The sequence below is a fragment of the Haliotis rubra genome, unplaced genomic scaffold, assembly GCF_003918875.1.
Source record: "Haliotis rubra isolate DU_JTF1 unplaced genomic scaffold, ASM391887v1 Scf317, whole genome shotgun sequence".
Classification (NCBI taxonomy): domain Eukaryota; kingdom Metazoa; phylum Mollusca; class Gastropoda; order Lepetellida; family Haliotidae; genus Haliotis; species Haliotis rubra.
In genome coordinates, this window is record NW_025766988.1 from 22,446 (window position 1) to 42,493 (window position 20,048).

A 20,048-nucleotide genomic window follows, 5' to 3' on the forward strand; every position below is an offset into this window, starting at 1 on the left:
CCTCACTTGACAACCAGCTATTACACAGCTCGAAGCAGTAACATGTACTTCTAGACGCAATACCTTGCTTGACAACATGTACCTTGCTTGACAACATGTTCCTCATACTTGACAACATGTACCTCGCTTGACACCTGTACCTTGCTTGACAACATGCTCTTCGCTTGGTAACATGTACTTTACTAGACAACATGTACCTTGCTTGACAACATGTACCTTGCTTGACAACATGTTCCTCACTTGACATCATGTTCCTGATTTGACAACATGTTCCTCACTTGACAACATGTTCCTTCCTTGACAACATGTACCTTGCTTGACAACATGTGCCTCACTTGACAACATGTTTCTCACTTGACAACATGTTCCTCACTTGACAACATGTACCTTGCTTGACAACATGTTCCCTCACTTGACAACATGTGCCTTTGATGTAACATGTTCCTCACTTGACAACATGTTCCTCACTTGACAACATGTTCCTTGATTTGACAACATGTTCCTCACTTGACAACATGTTCCTGGATTTGACAACATGTTCCTCACTTGACAACATGTTGTTCTCACCTTGCATGTTCCTGACATGACAACATGTTCCTCAGCCTTGACAACATGTTCCTCACTTGACAACATGTTCCTCCTTGACAACATGTTCCTCGCCCGACAACATGTCTCCTTGGACATGTTCTCACTTGACAACATGTTCCTCACTTGACAACATGTGCCTTGCTTGACAACATGTTCCTCACTTGACAACATGTTCCTCACTTGACAACATGTACCTTGCTTGACAACATGTTCCTCACTTGACAACATGTTTCTCACTTGACAACATGTTGCTCATTTGACAACATGTTCCTCACTTGACACCTGTACCTTGCTTGACAACATGTACCTTGCTTGACAACATGTTCCTCACTTGACAACATGTACCTCGTTTGACACCTGTACCTTGCTTGACAACATGCTCTTCTAGACAAACATGTACCTTGCTTGACAACATGTACCTGACAACATGTACCTTGCTTGACAACATGTACCTTGCTTGACAACATGTTCCTCACTTGACAACATGTACCTTGCTTGACAACATGCTCTTCGCTTGGTAACATGTACTTTTCTAGACAACATGTACCTTGCTTGACAACATGTACCTTGCTTGACAACATGTTCCTCACTTGACAACATGTACCTCGCTTGACACCTGTACCTTGCTTGACAACATGCTCTTCGCTTGGTAACATGTACTTTACTAGACAACATGTACCTTGCTTGACAACATGTACCTTGCTAACATGTACCTTGCTTGACAACATGTACCTTGCTTGACAACATGCTCTTCGCTTGGTAACGTACTATAATTTTTACTAGACAACATGTACCTTGCTTGACAACATGTACCTTACTTGACAACACGCTTGACCATTGGAACCTTGCTTGAAAGCTGTTACCTTGTTTGACAACAAGTACCTCTTACTTCACAACTTGTACCTTGCTTGACAACATGAACTTTGCTTGACAACTAGTACTTTGCTTGAGAACACAAACTTTGCTTGACAGCTATTACTTTGCTTCATAACTTGTACCTTGCTTGACAACACAAACTTTGCTTGACAGTACTATTACTTTGCTTCATAACTTGTACCTTGCTTGACAACACAAACTTTGCTTGACAGCTATTACTTTACTAGACAACATGTTCCTTGCTTGACAACATGTTCCTCACTTGACAACCTGTACCTTGCTTGACAACATGCTCTTCGCTTGGTAACATGTACTTTTCTAGACAACATGTACCTTGCTTGACAACATGTACCTTGCTTGACAACATGTACTTTGCTTGACAACATGCTCTTCGCTTGGTAACATGTACTTTTCTAGACAACATGTACCTTGCTTGACAACATGTACCTTGCTTGACAACATGTACCTTGCTTGACAACCTGTAACTTGCTTGACAACATGCTCTTCGCTTGGTAACGTACTTTACTAGACAACATGTACCTTGCTTGACAACATGTACCTTACTTGACAACACGCTTGACCATTGGAACCTTGCTTGAAAGCTGTTACCTTGTTTGACAACAAGTACCTCTTACTTCACAACTTGTACCTTGCTTGACAACATGAACTTTGCTTGACAACTAGTACTTTGCTTGAGAACACAAACTTTGCTTGACAGCTAACTCTTTGCTTCATAACTTGTACCTTGCTTGACAACACAAACTTTGCTTGACAGCTATTACTTTGCTTCATAACTTGTACCTTGCTTGACAACACAAACTTTGCTTGACAGCTATTACTTTGCTTCTTAACTTGTACCTTGCTTGACTATTCAAACTTTGCTTGACAGCTATTTCTTTGCTTCATAACTTGTACCTTGCTTGACAACACAAACTTTGCTTGACAGCTATTACTTTACTAGACAACATGTTCCTTGCTTGACAACATGTTCCTCACTTGACAACCTGTACCTTGCCTGACAACATGCTCTTCGCTTGGTAACATGTACTTTTCTAGACATGTACCTTGCTTGACAACATGTACCTTGCTTGACAACATGTTCCTCACTTGACAACATGTACCTCGCTTGACACCTGTACCTTGCTTGACAACATGCTCTTCGCTTGGTAACATGTACTTTACTAGACAACATGTACCTTGCTTGACAACATGTACCTTGCTTGACAACATGTACCTTGCTTGACAACCTGTACCTTGCTTGACAACATGCTCTTCGATTGGTAACGTACTTTACTAGACATGTACCTTGCTTGACAACATGTACCTTACTTGACAACACGCTTGACCATTGGAACCTTGCTTGAAAGCTGTTACCTTGTTTGACAACAAGTACCTCTTACTTCACAACTTGTACCTTGCTTGACAACATGAACTTTGCTTGACAACTAGTACTTTGCTTGAGAACACAAACCTTTTGACAACAAAGTGACAGCTATTTCTTTGCTTGACAACATAACTTGTACCTTTGCTTGACAACACAAACTTTGCTTGACAGCTATTACTTTGCTTCATAACTTGTACCTTGCTTGACAACACAAACTTTGCTTGACAGCTATTACTTTGCTTCTTAACTTGTACCTTGCTTGACTATTCAAACTTTGCTTGACAGCTATTACTTTGCTTCATAACTTGTACCTTGCTTGACAACACAAACTTTGCTTGACAGCTATTACTTTGCTTGACAACTTGTACCTTGCTTGACAGCACAAACTTTGCTTGACAGCTATTACTTTGCTTCATAACTTGTACCTTGCTTGACAGCATGATCTTTGCTTGATAACTTGTCAAGGCCATCGACACATGGTTTCAGTGTCAAGTGATCACAAGTTCATAATAGTGTCTGTTTGACTTCTTTCACTTAGAAACTGTTTGCTTGATAAAGACACCCCTGACACAATTACACTGGATATTGTTTTATGTTTTTTCTGTGAAGGCATGTACAGTGACTCTTAAAGCATTATAATGGACTGTATGTCACTTTGTATTTCACTATGTACTCATTGGTCCAAAGTTTCAGTAAGGCTTTTGTATGAATATTGTTATGATTTTCAGGTGGAGATGTCTGCTGGCAAGATGGCAGACGTGAAGAAGGAGTATGAGATGAAACTGGATGAGTATGCTCGACTTCTAGATATACGGCAGGCTAGAATAAAGGTAATGACAGTGATAAGTAACAAGTTTTGTTTCGTACTTCTGGCCTCGCAGGCTGTGGTACTAGATGTAATGAGACTTTAAATGATGTGGAATGTAAGCAAGATCTATTTTAAGTAGCCATGTTAGAATGATCAATCACTATGCAAGGATGCATATAACGTCATTCTCTCCAATCATAGCAATGTGGGGTGGTCTACAATGGTTCCTGCTGATGTCGACCAGAGGTTCCGTGACACAAACTGCACTGATAGACACTGCCACTGGTCTGTTTGTCCACAACCAATGAAAACCCTTGGGAACATGTTTTCTCTCCAACCTATTTCAGTTAAATCATTAGTCCGAATCTAGCTGTTCACTGGTTGGATATTTCAATGGTGAAAATATTTTGATGAATGGTGAACAATTGAGACTTTGTTTAGGCTTTTGTGGATTGTGTGGTAGTGGTGTAAATCAAGGTCAATAGGAATATAGAATGTCATACTAGTGCATTTAGTAATAGTAATAGTCCGCTTATATGGCGCTCATATCCAGGCAAATTGCCTGCTCACGGCGCTACGTACATTACTATCCCCGGTCATAGGACACTATAGTACTTTCCGATACTTTTTTAACTCCCTTGGGAGCATACAGCCATGCTGCCTGTTAGGCGCAATGAACTAAATACTCACATTGCCAGCACATCCTCACGGGTACCCATTTTACAGCTGGGTGAACTGAGACAATGTGGATCTAAGTATCTTGTCCAAGGATGCTACGCAAATGTGCCCACCTCAGGACCAGAACCTAGGTGCCTACACCGGGGATCGAACCTGTACCTTCAGCGTTATAGGCATACGCCTTACCACTGCACTATTGCGCTCCACATTTGGACCTTATGTAATGAACGTGATGTCATGATATCAATTGATGAAATGGAAGGTATCAGTCCTGAATCGGGATCCGAACCATATTTCACCCATTGTATCGGGATACATATTGTGTCGTGAATGAGTGAGTATGGGTTTATGCCACTCTTAGCAATATTCCAGCAATATCACTGCGGAGGACACCAGAAATGGGGCTTTACACATCGTACCCGGGTCTTCAGCGTGACGCACGAATGCTTTAACCACTAGGCTACCCCTCCGCCCTATTGTATTGTTACACCTCTATGTATTGTTACACTTCTATTGTATGTTTTACACGAAATGATTGCTCTTGATTTTACAAGAAATACCGCTCTTTTGACTTTGTTATATGTCATTTCTTTCTGTTTTGAGGTTTTGTGTATAGCATCTTCATGGTTTGTGGATGTATTTCAGAAACTGGAAGCTCAGCTTCGGGATGTAGCTTATGGAACCCGACAATACAAGATTATGCCGCCAACTGAAGATGTGAGTCTTTGCCAACCTATTGCCTTGTAGAAACTCCCAGTCAGAGCTACAACAGACATTGTTTCTTTTGTTGTTGTTGTGCCATATGCCAGGGTGATGTGGTACAAAGCGTTCTCAACAGTAAGGTAACTGTACCTCAACGTACACCTACGACTGTCGTAGCGCGCTAAGGTGGCTTTGTATAACAGCACCCAGGTCCATTGTCAAACTGAAAAATCAAGAAGTTAATGAACAGTGTGCCTTGGTGGCAGGAAACTGAATGTTGTAGTGGTCAAATGTGGCTGTTGATGATTATATGCATTAGTTCATGGCTTTTGTTCTTGTTCAGGAGGAGTCAACAATAGAATTTGATGAGACGATTCATCTGGAGAGGGGACAGAATCTCTTTGAAATACATATCAACAAGGTGAGTCACATGTTTAAACTCTGTAAGTACTGAGACCAGGAATACATACTTGTTTTGTCATGTTACCAACAAACATGTCACAGTGAAACCTTTTGTGGTCAAGCTTATTTAATTTAATCCAGGTTGATGTAACTTTATGGTGCTAGCGGAATCATTTATCAGTACTATGGTTAAGTGATATAATGTAAAAACGTGAACAAAATATAATCAAATCGGGGAAAGTATTTTAATACGAATCTGGAAATATACCTGATATATCCTGACACCGTTTATTTGCCTTCAAGTGGGAAAGGTTCATGATTATATTTCTACATGACAAACTTGAAAGTTGTTTTCTGAAGAGATTTGTTTAAGATTTTGCTTCCTCACTGTATCAGGTGAACCTGTCTAATGATGCGATACGTGCCCTTGGGGATGAAGAACCTTCGATATTCTGCACATGGGAGTTCTTCGAGTTTGAGATTCAGTCCACGCCAGTCGTCAGGGGTCCAAGGTAAGATTTGTTTGTTTGTTGTTTAACATACATAGCAGCGGTCTGTAAATAATCGAGTCTGACCAGACAATCCAGTGATTGACAGCATGAGCATCAATCTACACAACTGGGAAACCAACCAAGTCAGTGAGCTTGACCACCCTATCGTGTGAGTCGCCTCTTCCGTCTAGAATGGGTTGCTGAAGATCAATTCGAACCCGGATCTTCATGGGTCTCGATCATTTGTTATGTATGCTGCAAGCCTGTGGCATTAGTTGACTAACGAATATCTTTCCAATTGGTCCTGATCGGTTGTTTGGTGAACAACTCATGATAATACAATGACTTTCTGTTACAGATCTGAGTACAACTTCACCTCCCAGTATGTTGTCAAAGTGGATGACTTCTTCTTACATTATTTACAAAAGGTAATATTTGATAGTCAGCAATTATGTACCCTTGACTTCAATGCATCATTAACTGCTTGAAAGAGCTGGCAATCACCGTTGTCTGTTCTGTTTAGACAACCATGCCAATAACCAATCTTCACATTGGTACCTCCAGTTTCTATGGAAGAGTAAATGCTGTAAGAAATATAGAGAATTCTTTTTCAGAAGAAGTCTTCCTTGGGGTACATATAAGCATTTAAATGTCCATTTTAGAACCTACGACAGTTGTCACTATATTTTAATAAAAATATTTACAAAACAAAAAACACGTTTTTGTCTTGTGAGACCACCCCTACAGGCAAGAGCAGGTAACTCTAGCCATCAACCTGGCACCTCACTGGGACATGGGCTAAGGACCCACCCTCCAAAACTTCTAAGGGCAAGAAGAGTTCTTCCCTTCGGTAAGCGGGCCAAAACCCTTCTTCCCCTATCCCCTCTACATCTGCACAAACCTATTCTGCATCTGCACCTATAACGTTAACAGATTTGTCCTCCATATTGCAGCAGCAGATGACTTCGGTTCGGTAACTTATCTCGGACGAGATGTCCGGTCTACGGCAAGAGATCGGTATCCGTTCGGTGGTTAGTGTCTGTCCGGGGTCGTCTGCTGGAGGCACCCCTACCTCAGGCCTAGGCACCGGTATGGGTTCTGTCTCCGGGTGGTGCCTAATCCGAGCTTCGGCTCTGGTGACAGCCTCTCTGTCGGTGCAGTTGTGTCTGACCCGAGCCTCGGTTCTGGTACAGTCCAGCTCACTGGCGCCGGTTCTTCAGGTCTCGTACCGTTGGCAACAGGCACCCAAGCTGTGGGTACTCGAGTGCTGGCGCCGCCGGTTACCTCGGTGCCTTCCAGTTTTCCGGGGAATCCTGTTACGGCAGGCACTTCCCTGGGTCCAGGCACCTCGGCTCACATTGATCCGTTGTCCTTGTCTGTGGATCCTGCTTCCATGTCTTCGGAGGTGAATCTTGACACCGAGAGCTCACTCCTGGAGGAGCAGGAGGAGGAAGCCATGGATGAGAACGGGGGTCAGGAGAAGTCGGGGGAAGGTAGCTTCTCGCTTGGCCCGTCCCTGCGGCAGGTACACGATTGTATCGCTACTGTTTTGCCACAGGTGGTCGTCCCCTGAGTCCTGTCCACACTCAGGGATGGCCATATGCCGCAGTGGTAGCGAGGCCTTCCTCCTTTCTCTTGGATTCGTTGCACTCCGGTGCCGACATCTCAGGACTCCGTGCCAAGGTCCAGTCGTTGCTGGACATGGCAGCCATCGAGGTGGTTCCAACAGGCCAGGAAAACCTGGGGTTTTACTCCCCCTTATTTCCTGGTTACCAAGGACTGAGGGTTCAGACCCATTCTCAATCTAAAGGGTCTGAATGACATGATCGAGGTGCTGTCTTTCAAGATGGAGACACTGTGATCTCCCAGTGATCTCGTCTGTAGAGGCAGGAGATTGGCTCACATCAATCGACCTCAAAGACGCATACCCGATGCACCCCGAGATCAGGAAATACCTCCGGAATTCCTGCACCAGTTGCAGACACAATTCTGGCTCCGCGGAGGGATTCGACTAACGTACAGTACGAGGATAGATGGGCCTGTCATGCGCACTGGTGTGGAAACAGAGGGATCCTTGATCCTTTTTCTTCGACTGTAGTCGAGGTGTTGGAGTTTTTACAGTCTCGGCTAGAAGCCGGCCTAGCCGCGTCTACTATCCGAGGCTACTCCACGGCTATTTCAGCCTTCCACATTCCCGCCGAGGGTGCTCTTTTAGGGCAACACCCCTGGTACAGCGTTTCTTAGCAGGCATGTCCATTGTTTTAGATTGGATGTCCAGTCCTCTCTTTTACGATCTGTCGGATTTGTCTCTCCAGCTTTTAAGTTGGAAAACTGCATTTTTGGTGGCGTCACATCATGCTATGTCATCGGATCCGGAACTTAACATTTTTCATAAGGATAGGATAAGCATTCGCTTACCTGACTCCTACCTGACTATGTAATGGCGCCTATCGATCTTCCCGCCTTTACGCTTCCTGCTTCGTCTGGTAACACAAAATGCCAAGTTTACGTGTTAGACGTACGCAAGACACTTAAAGCGTATATTAAGAGAACGGCGTCTCTCCACAAGGAGAAACAGCTGTTTTGCTGCTACCGCAGTGGCAAGGCTGGTCATTCGGCTACTGCACAAACCCTATCGAGATGGATTGTGTCAGCAGTTTGTATGGCTTACTAACATAAAGGCTTATCTCCCCCCGAGGGGTCGAAGGCTTATTAAGTTCGAGCAGTAGCCAACTCCAAGGCGTATGCTGCTGCTCTGCCCATTGAGGAGATCTGCCCTGCTGCTATATGAAGCCGACCGAGTACGTTCATCCGCCATTACCAGTTGGACAAACCCTTGCGTGAGCGTGCTCGGTTTGGCCAGACGGTTCTCTGCATTCGACAGAGTAGCACCTCTCAAGCCGATTGAGCTTTCTAGATGATGTACTCTGTTTTGCACTTGGTGTCGGGTTTTATTCCTTTCCCCCACTTTATGGGTGACGGTATGTGGTGGTGGTTTTTATTCCCGCTCTACTTTGGTATATCGGTGCCTTACTTTTACTCTCCATTTTCCCACGCTTGGCTAGCTGTGTGCTATGGACAGTAGTTTGTTTTGGCGAGTCCCCCGTATTTACACACCTCCAACCCTTTGGTTTGGGGGGTGGGGTTTGTTACTGTGGGTGTGACACCGATAAGCCAATCAGCATGTAGGCTTACACATCCAGGGTCCTCACCCCTAGCCACATCCCCTGCCTTGATTGACATCGGCGGTCATGTGACTAGGTAAGTGTAATTCTCTTTTTCTGTGCGGTTGTAGATTGTTATTTTGATTGGATCACTATGTCAGACAGAATACCACTCCCGGCTCAATTGTCTTTGGGAGTCTGTCTTATGCTTATATGTACTCCAAGGAGGACTTCCTCTGAAAAAGAATTATACAGACCTGTAGAGGTTATGAATTCTTTGAAGAAAGTCCTCCTTGGGGTACATATAAGCATTAAAATGTCATTTTTAAAACCTACGACAGTTGTAACTATATTTTAATAAAAATATTTACAAAACACAAAAACACGTTTTTGTCTTGTGAGACCAACCCTACAGGGCCGCTCAGGGCCCCCTACAGGCAAGAGCAGGTAACTCTAGCAGTCAACCTTGCACTTAACTTTTCATGCTAAATGGCTCAGACAGAATGAGGGGAGACGGGTGGCCGTACCCCAAGGAGGACTTTCTTCAAAGAATTCATAACCTCTACAGGTTTGTATGAATATAATGTAAAGCCATTCAGGGAACAAAACAACAACTAACCCTTTCACCAAAGTATAAATAAATATTTGTGTGTTAATTTATGTCATCAAAGAAAAGGAAAACAACATGCCACCTCAATACCCTCCTATACCTTCCTCAACTCTCCCACAGACCCCTCTACATCACAATAATAACAGGTCTGGTATAGTGTAAGATTGGTCGTCCACAATATTACAGCTGTATGGCTCGTATAGAGTAAGAGGCCATAATGCTTAGTTCCACAATATTGAATGTTATTGCATGTTAAAGTGTAATGTTATAACATCTCTGAATTTTGCAAAATCTAACTTACATTACAAAATCCCAATTGTGCACAAAACAATGAGTTTATTTAATTTGTCTGCCAATGACATTTTGGAATCATAGATAAATCCACAATGTTGATGGTGTGTGTGGAAGAGGGTGTTGTCCTGTCCCCCAAGTAACCCTGCAGGTGTTGTATTGCAGGACTCTTGTACTCTGGAGCTGCACCAATCATTTGGCCAGGACTTCCAGACACTGGCAGTCTGTCAGCTTGTCTTCAGAGACATATTTGACAAGCCCCATGGGCGAATACATGGCACTGCCACATTTACAGGTAAGTGATATTACAGTAAGGTCATGTATTATCTTTATGGATTACATCGGGGGTCGAGTGTTGCTGAAGACCAATTCTAACCAAGATCTTAATGGGTTTAACTGAACCATGGAGCTCAGCTTTCAGTGGAAGCTCCATTAAAAAGTTGTTGGTATGCCACGAAGTGGGAGGGGGATATTGGTTTGAGCTCCGTCCGCCCGAGATGACGGGGACAGATTTTCTCAAAAACTGGTATAGATAGTGAAACCAAGTTTGGTATGTGTTACAATTTGTTTACAGAGATATGGCCCTTGCCATGCGTTTCTTGACTTAGTGCACCGTATCCCCAATGGGAACAGATTTTCTCAGTAACCGTTAAAGATAGAGCAAACAAATATGGTATGTGTTTTCAGGAAATGAATTTCATGGTGGAGTAAAATAACTAGAACCAAATAGGAACAGAACACTGGCGGGGGATATTGATGACCATGTCTTCTTGTTCTGTCGCCATTCATTTGTCTACCTTGTGTAATGTGATGGATAATTGGTCCCAAGTACAGCCTGACTTCAGCAACAGACAATGAAACAATGTGAATATTAAACCAAAACATTTACCCAGGGGTCACCTTAGAAGACACTGCACTTGAACAACCAGATTTCTAACTCTCCTCAATCGTGCCATCAGCAGTGTTATTACTGGTACATAAACAACCATTCGGTCATCACGTAATGTTTAGAGTAATGTAACATTTAAGTCCTCCTCTTTTCCACCAGGTGTTGGTGAAGGTATCAATGGAATTGGGTTCGGAACTGTAGACTACTGGGTGAGACTACGGGTCCCCATGGACCAAGCTCTCCGGCTCTACAAGGTAGGTTCTCAACGACGTCTGAGTGCCATTTGCAGCATCTCTATGCAGTAATGTCATGTAGAATGACATCAACAGACAATGGTTTAAAGGATTGTTTTGGTCTGAAAATTATTAAAGAATTGAAGGAACCTGATTGTAAGATTTATGCCTGCCATACTTCATTTTTCTGAGTATATAGTAGTGTTGGGAATTGGTTGAAATCTCACAATTGATGATTGCTTCATTACCAACGAACAATCATCGAAAAGAATTGGTTAGCATCATTTTTCAGGTTTTCATATCCAGGTTGTTACTGCAGATATGTATGAGATTATGCAACTTGCTACTTTAAAGTGATGACTAATATACCATGACCGTAAACTTCCTGGAGTCTTAGAGAAATATTCAGTCATGACTTTTCAGTTAGTGAAGTGAGTTTTCTAAGAATTAAACAAGTTTGCAGGCCCCGACAACTTCGAAGATATGTTCCATCGTCAAGTGTTTCAAAGACTAAAACAGCAGTTCCAAAATCGTTTGTGTTCGATTATGAGAAAAATGTGATCGATTGCTTGGTCGTTCGTTCGGTCACTGCGACCAATCTTCGATTATTTCAATTAATCGGAACACCACTAGTATATAGCAATTCTGACCCTGTCATCTAAGGCTCCAACATTCATTATGCAGAGTTTCTTCCCTTAGGTGTACAACGATCCTATGATCTTAGTTTATCAGTAATATACTCTTACCCCAGGATTTTTACCGTAGCGGTTAACATCTAGAATCTACAGTAATTTGTGCTTCACACTGACTTAAAACTGTAACATGTAGCATTAATCCCAACTCACCTGCTCACATGTTCCAGGAGAGGACCAAGGCACTTGGTTATATCACCACCAACCAGCACGCTACACAGCACGCTCTACAGGCCCTGGATGAACAGGCAGCTCAACGACCCATGGATAATGTCAATGAGCTGCATATCAAGATATCCAAATGTACTGGTATCAAGTCACGCAGGAAGAGTAAGTTTTGCAAACTTTGTAAAACCATGGCTGTCTCTGTTCAGTTTTGGTTATGAACAGAACTCTTCTTGTTTGTATTGGTTTTATGGTTGAACCAAGTTGTATAGATGAGGAATTTCTGTGAGGTGTAAGCATCGTTGTATTGCTCATCAGTATAATATCCTCAGGGACAAAGATATAGTTGCAGTTGGTTATAGAATAGCCTTGTGGTTAAAGTGTTCACTCATCACGCCAAAGGCCCAGGTTCGATTCACCACATGGGTACAGTGTGTGAAACCCATTTTTGATGTCCCCTGCCATGATATTGCTGGAACATTGCTAAAAGCAGCATAAAACCATACTCACTCACTCACTATACCGTGTGGATTATGTTGATTATATAATTTTGACTATTTGATTAACAGTAAATTGGTAATGACAATCGAAAAGGTAATGATCTGTAGTTTCTCATAGCTTGTCAGTTATTCTCTTGATTCTCTTCTGGGATTATGAATGGAATAGGTCCCCAGAGCAAATGCTTGTTAAAGAAATGACATAAGTGGGGATCTGAAGGTTTTATCTGGACGTGTTGTTTGAACCTTGAAGACATAGACTGGAGATTTCAACCAGTTGTTTGTCTGGTTGAGTAGCCCTTACTGTGGAACTATTAAGTGGTAATTCATGATTTGTTTTAATTGTTTGGTCAAAAGTATTGATATTGACGGCTGAAAAGGTTTTAGTGTGCTATGTAAGGGTAAAATTGTTTCACGAAGACCTTGTTATTTCAGATGTGCAGCCCTCTCCCTACTGTGTGTACAAGTTTTTCGATTTCGATGATCATGACTCAGTGATTCTACCCAGCACAAACAACCCTGAGTTCAATGACCACAAGACATACCCTGTACCCATGACCAGTGATCTGGACCAGTATCTCAGAACTGTGGTATGTTAAGTACCAAGAATGATTATAGTTGTTATTCTTTCATTTCTTCTTTCTCTAGTTCATGGATATTCAGATCTTCAGTACATAATGTCTTGCCACCCATTGGGATTTGGGGTAAGAATAAAGATTCCCAACACTTGACACTTGTTCCAAGAGGTGATTAAATGAATTAGGTGATCTTGTACACGGTGATTTGGTTTATTATGTCATGGTATCCAAATGCGAAATGCGGTATTATACAACAAATGAATCATTGTATTGTTTACACTGTTTTTTTATATGGTAGGTATTCATGATAACATATCTCGTGTCATCACCTTTTCAGGGCATTTATTTTGACATATCTTACAGTATGTACAGCTTGGGGAATTTTGTAAAAGCTCTCATATAAACTCAGAAATCTGTGAAGCTGTCAAATACATGACTGAACTAACTGCCGTTTCATTATTGTATGATGCTGGTTGGATGATATGGTAAGGTAACTGTTATCCATCTTGGGTTGTATGGTCCTCAAAGAGCTGAGAATGAAAGTCGTGTGAACAGGGATCCATTGATTGTAGTGATAATGATGAAGGACTGTGAAGTTGCATTGATGTGTACAATCATGTGACCAGTCATGTGACTTTGTAGCGACAGGGGTCGCTACATTCAGTCTTGTTGTGTCATGACTGGTCACAAATGATGTCGACCGCCTCCGTGGTGTAGTGGTTAGAGCGTCCGCCCAGAGGGCAGAAGGTCGCGGGTTCGATCCCCGACCGCGTCATACCAAAAGACGTTAAAATATGGTTGGTCCCTGCCTTGTGCTCGGCATTAATGGGTACAACAAGGACTGGTCGGCTCGGAGTCAGTATAATGTGTCTGAGTGGGGTATTCATGCTTCACTGCGGCATGGTATCTCAGTGGGCTAGCACTATAAAACCAGCTTAAGTCTGGGCAAGTACAAGCAGCCGCAAGTACACATACACACGCATGCACGTCATCATATGAGCGAAATATTCTCAAGCACGACGTAAAACCCAATTTCACCTCACCTCACCTTACAAATGATGTAAGTTTAAGTAAAGTGAATTTGGACATTACAGATTCCCATTGTTGTTGTTACTGTTGTTGTCCAGAGTTTGATAAATGTTGTTCTCCCCACAGCACCTGTCGGTGTATGTGTTTGACGACACTGACCCCGATGACACAGCCTACATGGGCGTCGCTCAGATCCCCCTCATTCCTCTGGCTCATGACAAGGGTGTATCAGGAGTGTTTGAACTGAAGCGGCCTGACGGCAAGACTAACGGCTGCATCAACATGGAACTACGCTGGCAGTACACCTACATTCCCCCCAAGATGCCCGTCAGGTCACCACGAGCGGTATGCTGGATAATTTGCTTTTACTGATTGGCAAATCATTGGCTTTATCTATTTATGTGATCAAGGGAGGCAGATTACCATGAGCAATGTGCTGGCATAGGTTTTTAATTATTTCACAAATGATTGTTTTTTTCTCTTTATGTGACTCACCAAGTGAGTGAGTGAGTGCTTAAAGATACATCAGCAGCTAGTGCAGCTAGTCGCAATCACTTTTTATAACAAAGCTTCACTATTAAAACAATCACCCTTTATAACAAAGCTTCACTATTAAAACAAGTTGAGGACAATCCAATCCTTTCATACTGCCATAATCTATCTGTCATGCCATGACAGATTAACTATATCATAATATGTAGGAATCATGTCCTTAATGTCTTTAAGTGGTAAATAAGAATATTGTTATCATATCTGCAAGAAGGATTACAATGCCTATACTCTGGTTCTGTCGGGACTGAATCCACTGCTGACTCATGGGTGTCAGATGGTTAGATTGTGGGACCTGGCCACTGCACCCTCCATTGTAGGTTGTTTGCTCATGATATCGACCACATGTCAGGAATATGGCTGACTGCAGAGTAAAACAACGTTCATTTTCTTGTTCACTTCAATGTCTAATTATCTGCAAGCTTCTGGATTGGCATCCTCATGTTCTTTATTGAAATGCATCAGTTACCTCCCTTTGACACGACACACTATGTTTGCATGTTTGTAGCCGGACTACGCTCCTGATGATCCTCCAGAGAAACTTGTGTCTTCCCCTGTCCCCAAGAACCGCATGGCTGCCAAGTTTTCCAAACAAGGCCCTTCAGCCACATCAACTCCCATGCCAAAAGATCGGTTGATGGCGGTGGAATCTCAGATTGTGGAAACTGAACTCTCTACTGTAGCGGCATCACAGGTGAAAACAGACTAGGGTTTTTAATGGAGAACATTTGTCAGTTGTTTTTTATCTCAAGCAGGAGCTAGACATGTGATAATGAAGGACATCCTGTTGATTATTGTCAATACTAAATGAGTATTATACACTACATTCCACCATAATCCCTAAATACAGATAGTAGCTTACTGATGCCGTCACTATTTTAAATGAGGGAATCTCATGAAAGCCATGATCATTAAGAAGGAAACTGATTAGTACTCAGATCAGTCAGTGCTCACTTAATATCTCAGTAAAAGCTACGTTTTTTGCTGGTTTAACACATTCACAGTTTGTGGTATCTGTTAAACACATTACTTCAGTGTCATATGGTTTGCACAAAGTTTTGACTTGGAGTAGGGCTCATTTGACGTATTTGAGCTCTACATGGCCCCATTTAAAAATCCATTTTCATTAAACATGGATACATGCCACCATTACATTGTTTATAAGCCCAATTCAATGGCATGTGTTTATTCCTTGCAAAGTTCTATTCTGTGTATGGCAACATTAGCACTGATTTTGGTTCAGCCCTAGCATGTATTAATACTGTGTAGTGGAATCATTTTACCGTGAAGAGAGTAGGGACAAAGATCTTTATTGTGCTTAATTTCAAACACTGCTCTGTGTTATTTTCTGCCTTGTTAACTAAAGATTTAGGGGATAAGACAAGGACTGATCTATGTACTAATTATGTCATGATATTGCAGTGGGCTGACATGATAAAACTGGCATTCATTCGGGCCTCCACAAACCTTTTTACTCCCATGTGTCAGTTGTTTGATTTGCTGGATACTCAAATGTCACATTTACTCAAGTATCAGTTATTTGGTCATCAGTCAAAATCTTAACAAGTTTTTCCCTGGTTCTTCTGACAGCGAAGCCAGCCGACGCGTGAAGGTCCAGATGAGCATTACCCTCCGTTTCTGTGTCGATGGAGGACCAGGAGCAGGAGACGATGATCCAAGATGCAGTTTCCCAGGCGGTCTCCGGCTTCTTGCCGGGAGTGTCTGAGTCCATCTCCTCCGTACAGGAGCAAACCGGAGGTGAGACTATCATTACATTACCTATTACCCTTGTGGTTGCTGACTATAGAACCATCATGTCGGTCTGGTTTAGCTGATTGAAATGATGCTATATGTCAGAAGTTAAATCACATGTGTAAAACTTAGATCAATAGTGTGGCGCAGGTCCATGGCAGATTGTAGGCTGGTGTGTCTACGAGATGTCAGCAAACATACAAAATGATGAAATGTTTTGATTTTGTATAAATTACACCACCTTATTCCATTCACAATCACCAACCCTATTTTTAAAATAACCCTTCAGTTGGGAACGTCTTAAAGGGGAAAACAAGAACCAACGCAAAATTGATGGAGACAGGTGGATATAAAATTTGCTTGTTAGAGTAGATGGCATAGGGCAATCCCCTTTTGTCTTGAAAGTTTATTAAATGACCAGTGAAACTCTTGAGAGCGGGTGAAATTGAAGTGTGCACCCCCACCCCTGCTCAAGAGTGTGACACCCCACACACACCACACACCCCTTTCTCAAAAAGCTGTATCCGCCCCTGGATGGCATTATAATATGTCTTTCCAGACATGACATCATGTGACAGAGACATCCTACATTTCTGCCATGGATTAGACAATCTGCCACAGATTAGAGTCTGATAAGACCAGGGTGCTGTTGTACAAAACAACCTTAGCGCTAAGACTACCTTAAGTCTATGTTAAGGTATGGGAGTTACGATCACCTTAGAGCTAAGACTACCTTAAATCTATGTTAAGGTATGGGAGTTACAGTCACCTTAGAGCTAAGACTACCTTAAGTCTATGTTAAGGTATGGGAGTTACAGTCACCTTAGCGCTAAGACTACCTTAAGTCTATGTTAAGGTATGGGAGTTACAGTCACCTTAGAGCTAAGACTACCTTAAGTCTATGTTAAGGTATGGGAGCTACAGTCACCTTAGAGCTAAGATCGCTTTGTACAATGACACCCTGAATTCTAAATATGTTTCATCAAGAGAATTCACGTTTGTATCTGTACATCTCTAGTCCTCTGAGTCTGATATAATTCAGCCTGTTGTTGTGATCTATCATTTAGATGTAGAGTAACTTACCGGCATGCTGTGGAAGCTAGTGTTGGAATAGTTGACCAACTTCTGTATGCTAGCTGGTGTTGCCTGTGATGGTTGGAGCATGTAGATATTGTGCCAGGAGAGTTTGTGCTGTAGTGTGTGGCTAGCAAACACTCTGGTCTTGAGCTTTCAGAATATCAAAAACACTCCATTGTCATTCTACCAACATTATTTGACCTGAAACACTTGTCAATGATGCTGTGATATTTCAGCATCTCTTGACTGTCACTTACAAAAAGTATCAACACCTTATTTGGTAGATAATTTAACATTTCAACCAAAATCTGTAAAAGTTTCTATTGACCTCTGCTATTTAACAAATTTGAAACAAGTAACAGGGTATCTAATATGTCCATTTTCTTGGACATTGAATGGATATCATCAAAAGAGAAATTTTCAAAATCTGGTACTTGGGAAAAAAACAATTGTCATAATGTCCATCCTCTCTAGTTCAGTCTATGACTAGATTGTCTAATCTAATTTAAATCAGATCTTAGTTCTCGCTACTGTTTAAACAAATATTTGAGGACATCCATTAAAAGTCACATCATAAGAACTTTTGTCCAACCAATCAGCTGAGTAAACACCAGATCGAAAAAGTGACAGTCTGATCGTGTTGAATGGGTCTTGAAAGGGATTTTGAGTGGGTAACATGGTATATTTCATTGTCTTTCTCTTGCTTCACCCAAATAAGCAGGTGAAATGAAAGAGACTTTCCATAGTCCTTAGGGAGTATTGCCGTACAGTCTGGGCAATCTATTAGACCGTCTAGAATTATTTTTTAATCAAGAACTTTGTCAAAATATTATTCAAAGCTTAGTCTGGAGTCGAAAACCATTTTGAAACTAGTGCTGTAAATGTAAAGCTCAAGAAAGCTGCTTTTGTGAAGTAATTTCATTGGTCAGTCAAAGTTAAGTTAAAGGTCATTCTGATATGACCAGGGCCTGCTTGCACAAAGCGATCTTAGCGCTACGATGATCGTAACTCTCATACTTATGTTTACAATTGTTGTAGCGCTGAGATCGCTTTGTGGAAGTGGATGCAGTAATGGATGACCTCAGATTCTTGTATCAGTGAGGCGCACTAAGATCTGATTTCCAAGATCTATTGATGAGCTGTCAGAACATCTCTACATAAATTTCATCCTTCTTTGAGTCCAGTTATTGAATGCTGAAGAAAATGCATTTGGTCCACAAACATTTGAATATTTGGGAAGTGTGAAGTTCTATGTTGATACTTAATGATATTACTAACAAGACTGTGTAACCATGGTAACAGAGGTAGAGTCTAGAGGTGGTGAGGAGGAGGAAGTGCCACCCACTGAGGTACCGGCACCCAGTGAGGAGGATCTTGAGAGTAAGTTAGGTGTGTTGTGTGTCGTGGTAACTCTCTCCGCCAAGTCTCTCAAGCACATCCATTTTGAGGTGCTGTGTAATTTGACCTTGCATTCTGTGTAATTTGAACTTGCATTCTCTTTTGGAAATGAATAATCTCAAAAATGCTAAAAATGCATGTTGCATGATCTGTTAATACCCTTTCATCCTCAGAAACCAGGCAAACTTCATACAGGCTTGAACGGCCTTTAAGGTCCCTCTTGAAAAGCGTATTTCTTTTAGTGTAACCTTGAAAATAAGCAAATGCATGAAAGACCTTGTATTTGTACAAAATAACATATGTATTAAAAAGTTTGAGTGTGATTTATAGATTGGTCTGCCAAAGACCATGATTAATGTATTTTTTTATGGTGAAAATATTTTTCATTTTCGGTCTTACAACTAATGTATGTATTGACAGACAGGGGCTAATAACCCAGTTAAAAAGGCCTTCAAAATGACATGTGAAAACCATGAGAAATCTTGAAAAGTCCTTGAATGAAGTTGTTTTGTATCTGTACAAACCTTGCCAGCGAAGGTGACATAAAAGGGAGGACCAGATAAAATAGTACTTTATTATCCAAAGAGACCATTACAATCTCTATCTTCTGAGCAGAAAACTACCAACACTGAATATGCATCATGTTGACTACATCATGCAGAATTTCTGTTAATGTTATCAATTTTTGTTTGGAATATTGTTTTGTAAATGATACTAATTTTTAAAAATTGCGACCAGAATCTATGTTTTTGTTTCCAATATATTCAGTTATCTAAAATGTAAATGATCATGAAAAAGGTTCCTGAAAATGTAATCAGTTTTTATTAACACTTGAAAGATACAAGGTATACAGAATCCTAATTTCTTGGTATAATTTTTCTTTCCAAAATTTTAGACTAGTCACATTTAGGCACAGTAGACTAATTTATATATTACTAACTAGAATGATTTTAATATTTTTCATCTCTAAGCATATTGAAGACACATCTACTTCCTCATCTTAATTTGTGTATACAATTATTACCATGGATACTGTTTCATTGTTAATGTCCACCGTGACCTGGTTTTTGAGGATGTATCATCTGCATGATAAAATGATACCCTGTGTGTGAAACCTGTATGAATATAGTTCCTAATGTTTGTGTTTCGGGATTACTTTGAATTCTTAAATCCTAGTGATACCTTCAAAGACGTT

General features: G+C 41.4%; 1 protein-coding gene across 1 annotated transcript in view; it reads left to right on the forward strand.

Annotated features, from left to right (window-relative positions):
* LOC124283493 (protein fantom-like) overlaps positions 1-20,048 on the forward strand; it is a 70,121-nt gene that overhangs the window by 21,970 nt on the left and 28,103 nt on the right. The window contains exons 15-27 of the mRNA XM_046719558.1: positions 3,577-3,678; positions 4,980-5,051; positions 5,380-5,457; positions 5,835-5,950; positions 6,288-6,357; positions 10,160-10,289; positions 11,043-11,137; positions 11,979-12,138; positions 12,906-13,060; positions 14,204-14,422; positions 15,135-15,324; positions 16,250-16,384; positions 18,758-18,835. Of these exons, the coding sequence (XP_046575514.1) occupies positions 3,577-3,678; positions 4,980-5,051; positions 5,380-5,457; positions 5,835-5,950; positions 6,288-6,357; positions 10,160-10,289; positions 11,043-11,137; positions 11,979-12,138; positions 12,906-13,060; positions 14,204-14,422; positions 15,135-15,324; positions 16,250-16,384; positions 18,758-18,835 (1,600 nt within the window). The remainder of the gene's footprint in view (positions 1-3,576; positions 3,679-4,979; positions 5,052-5,379; positions 5,458-5,834; positions 5,951-6,287; positions 6,358-10,159; positions 10,290-11,042; positions 11,138-11,978; positions 12,139-12,905; positions 13,061-14,203; positions 14,423-15,134; positions 15,325-16,249; positions 16,385-18,757; positions 18,836-20,048) is intronic.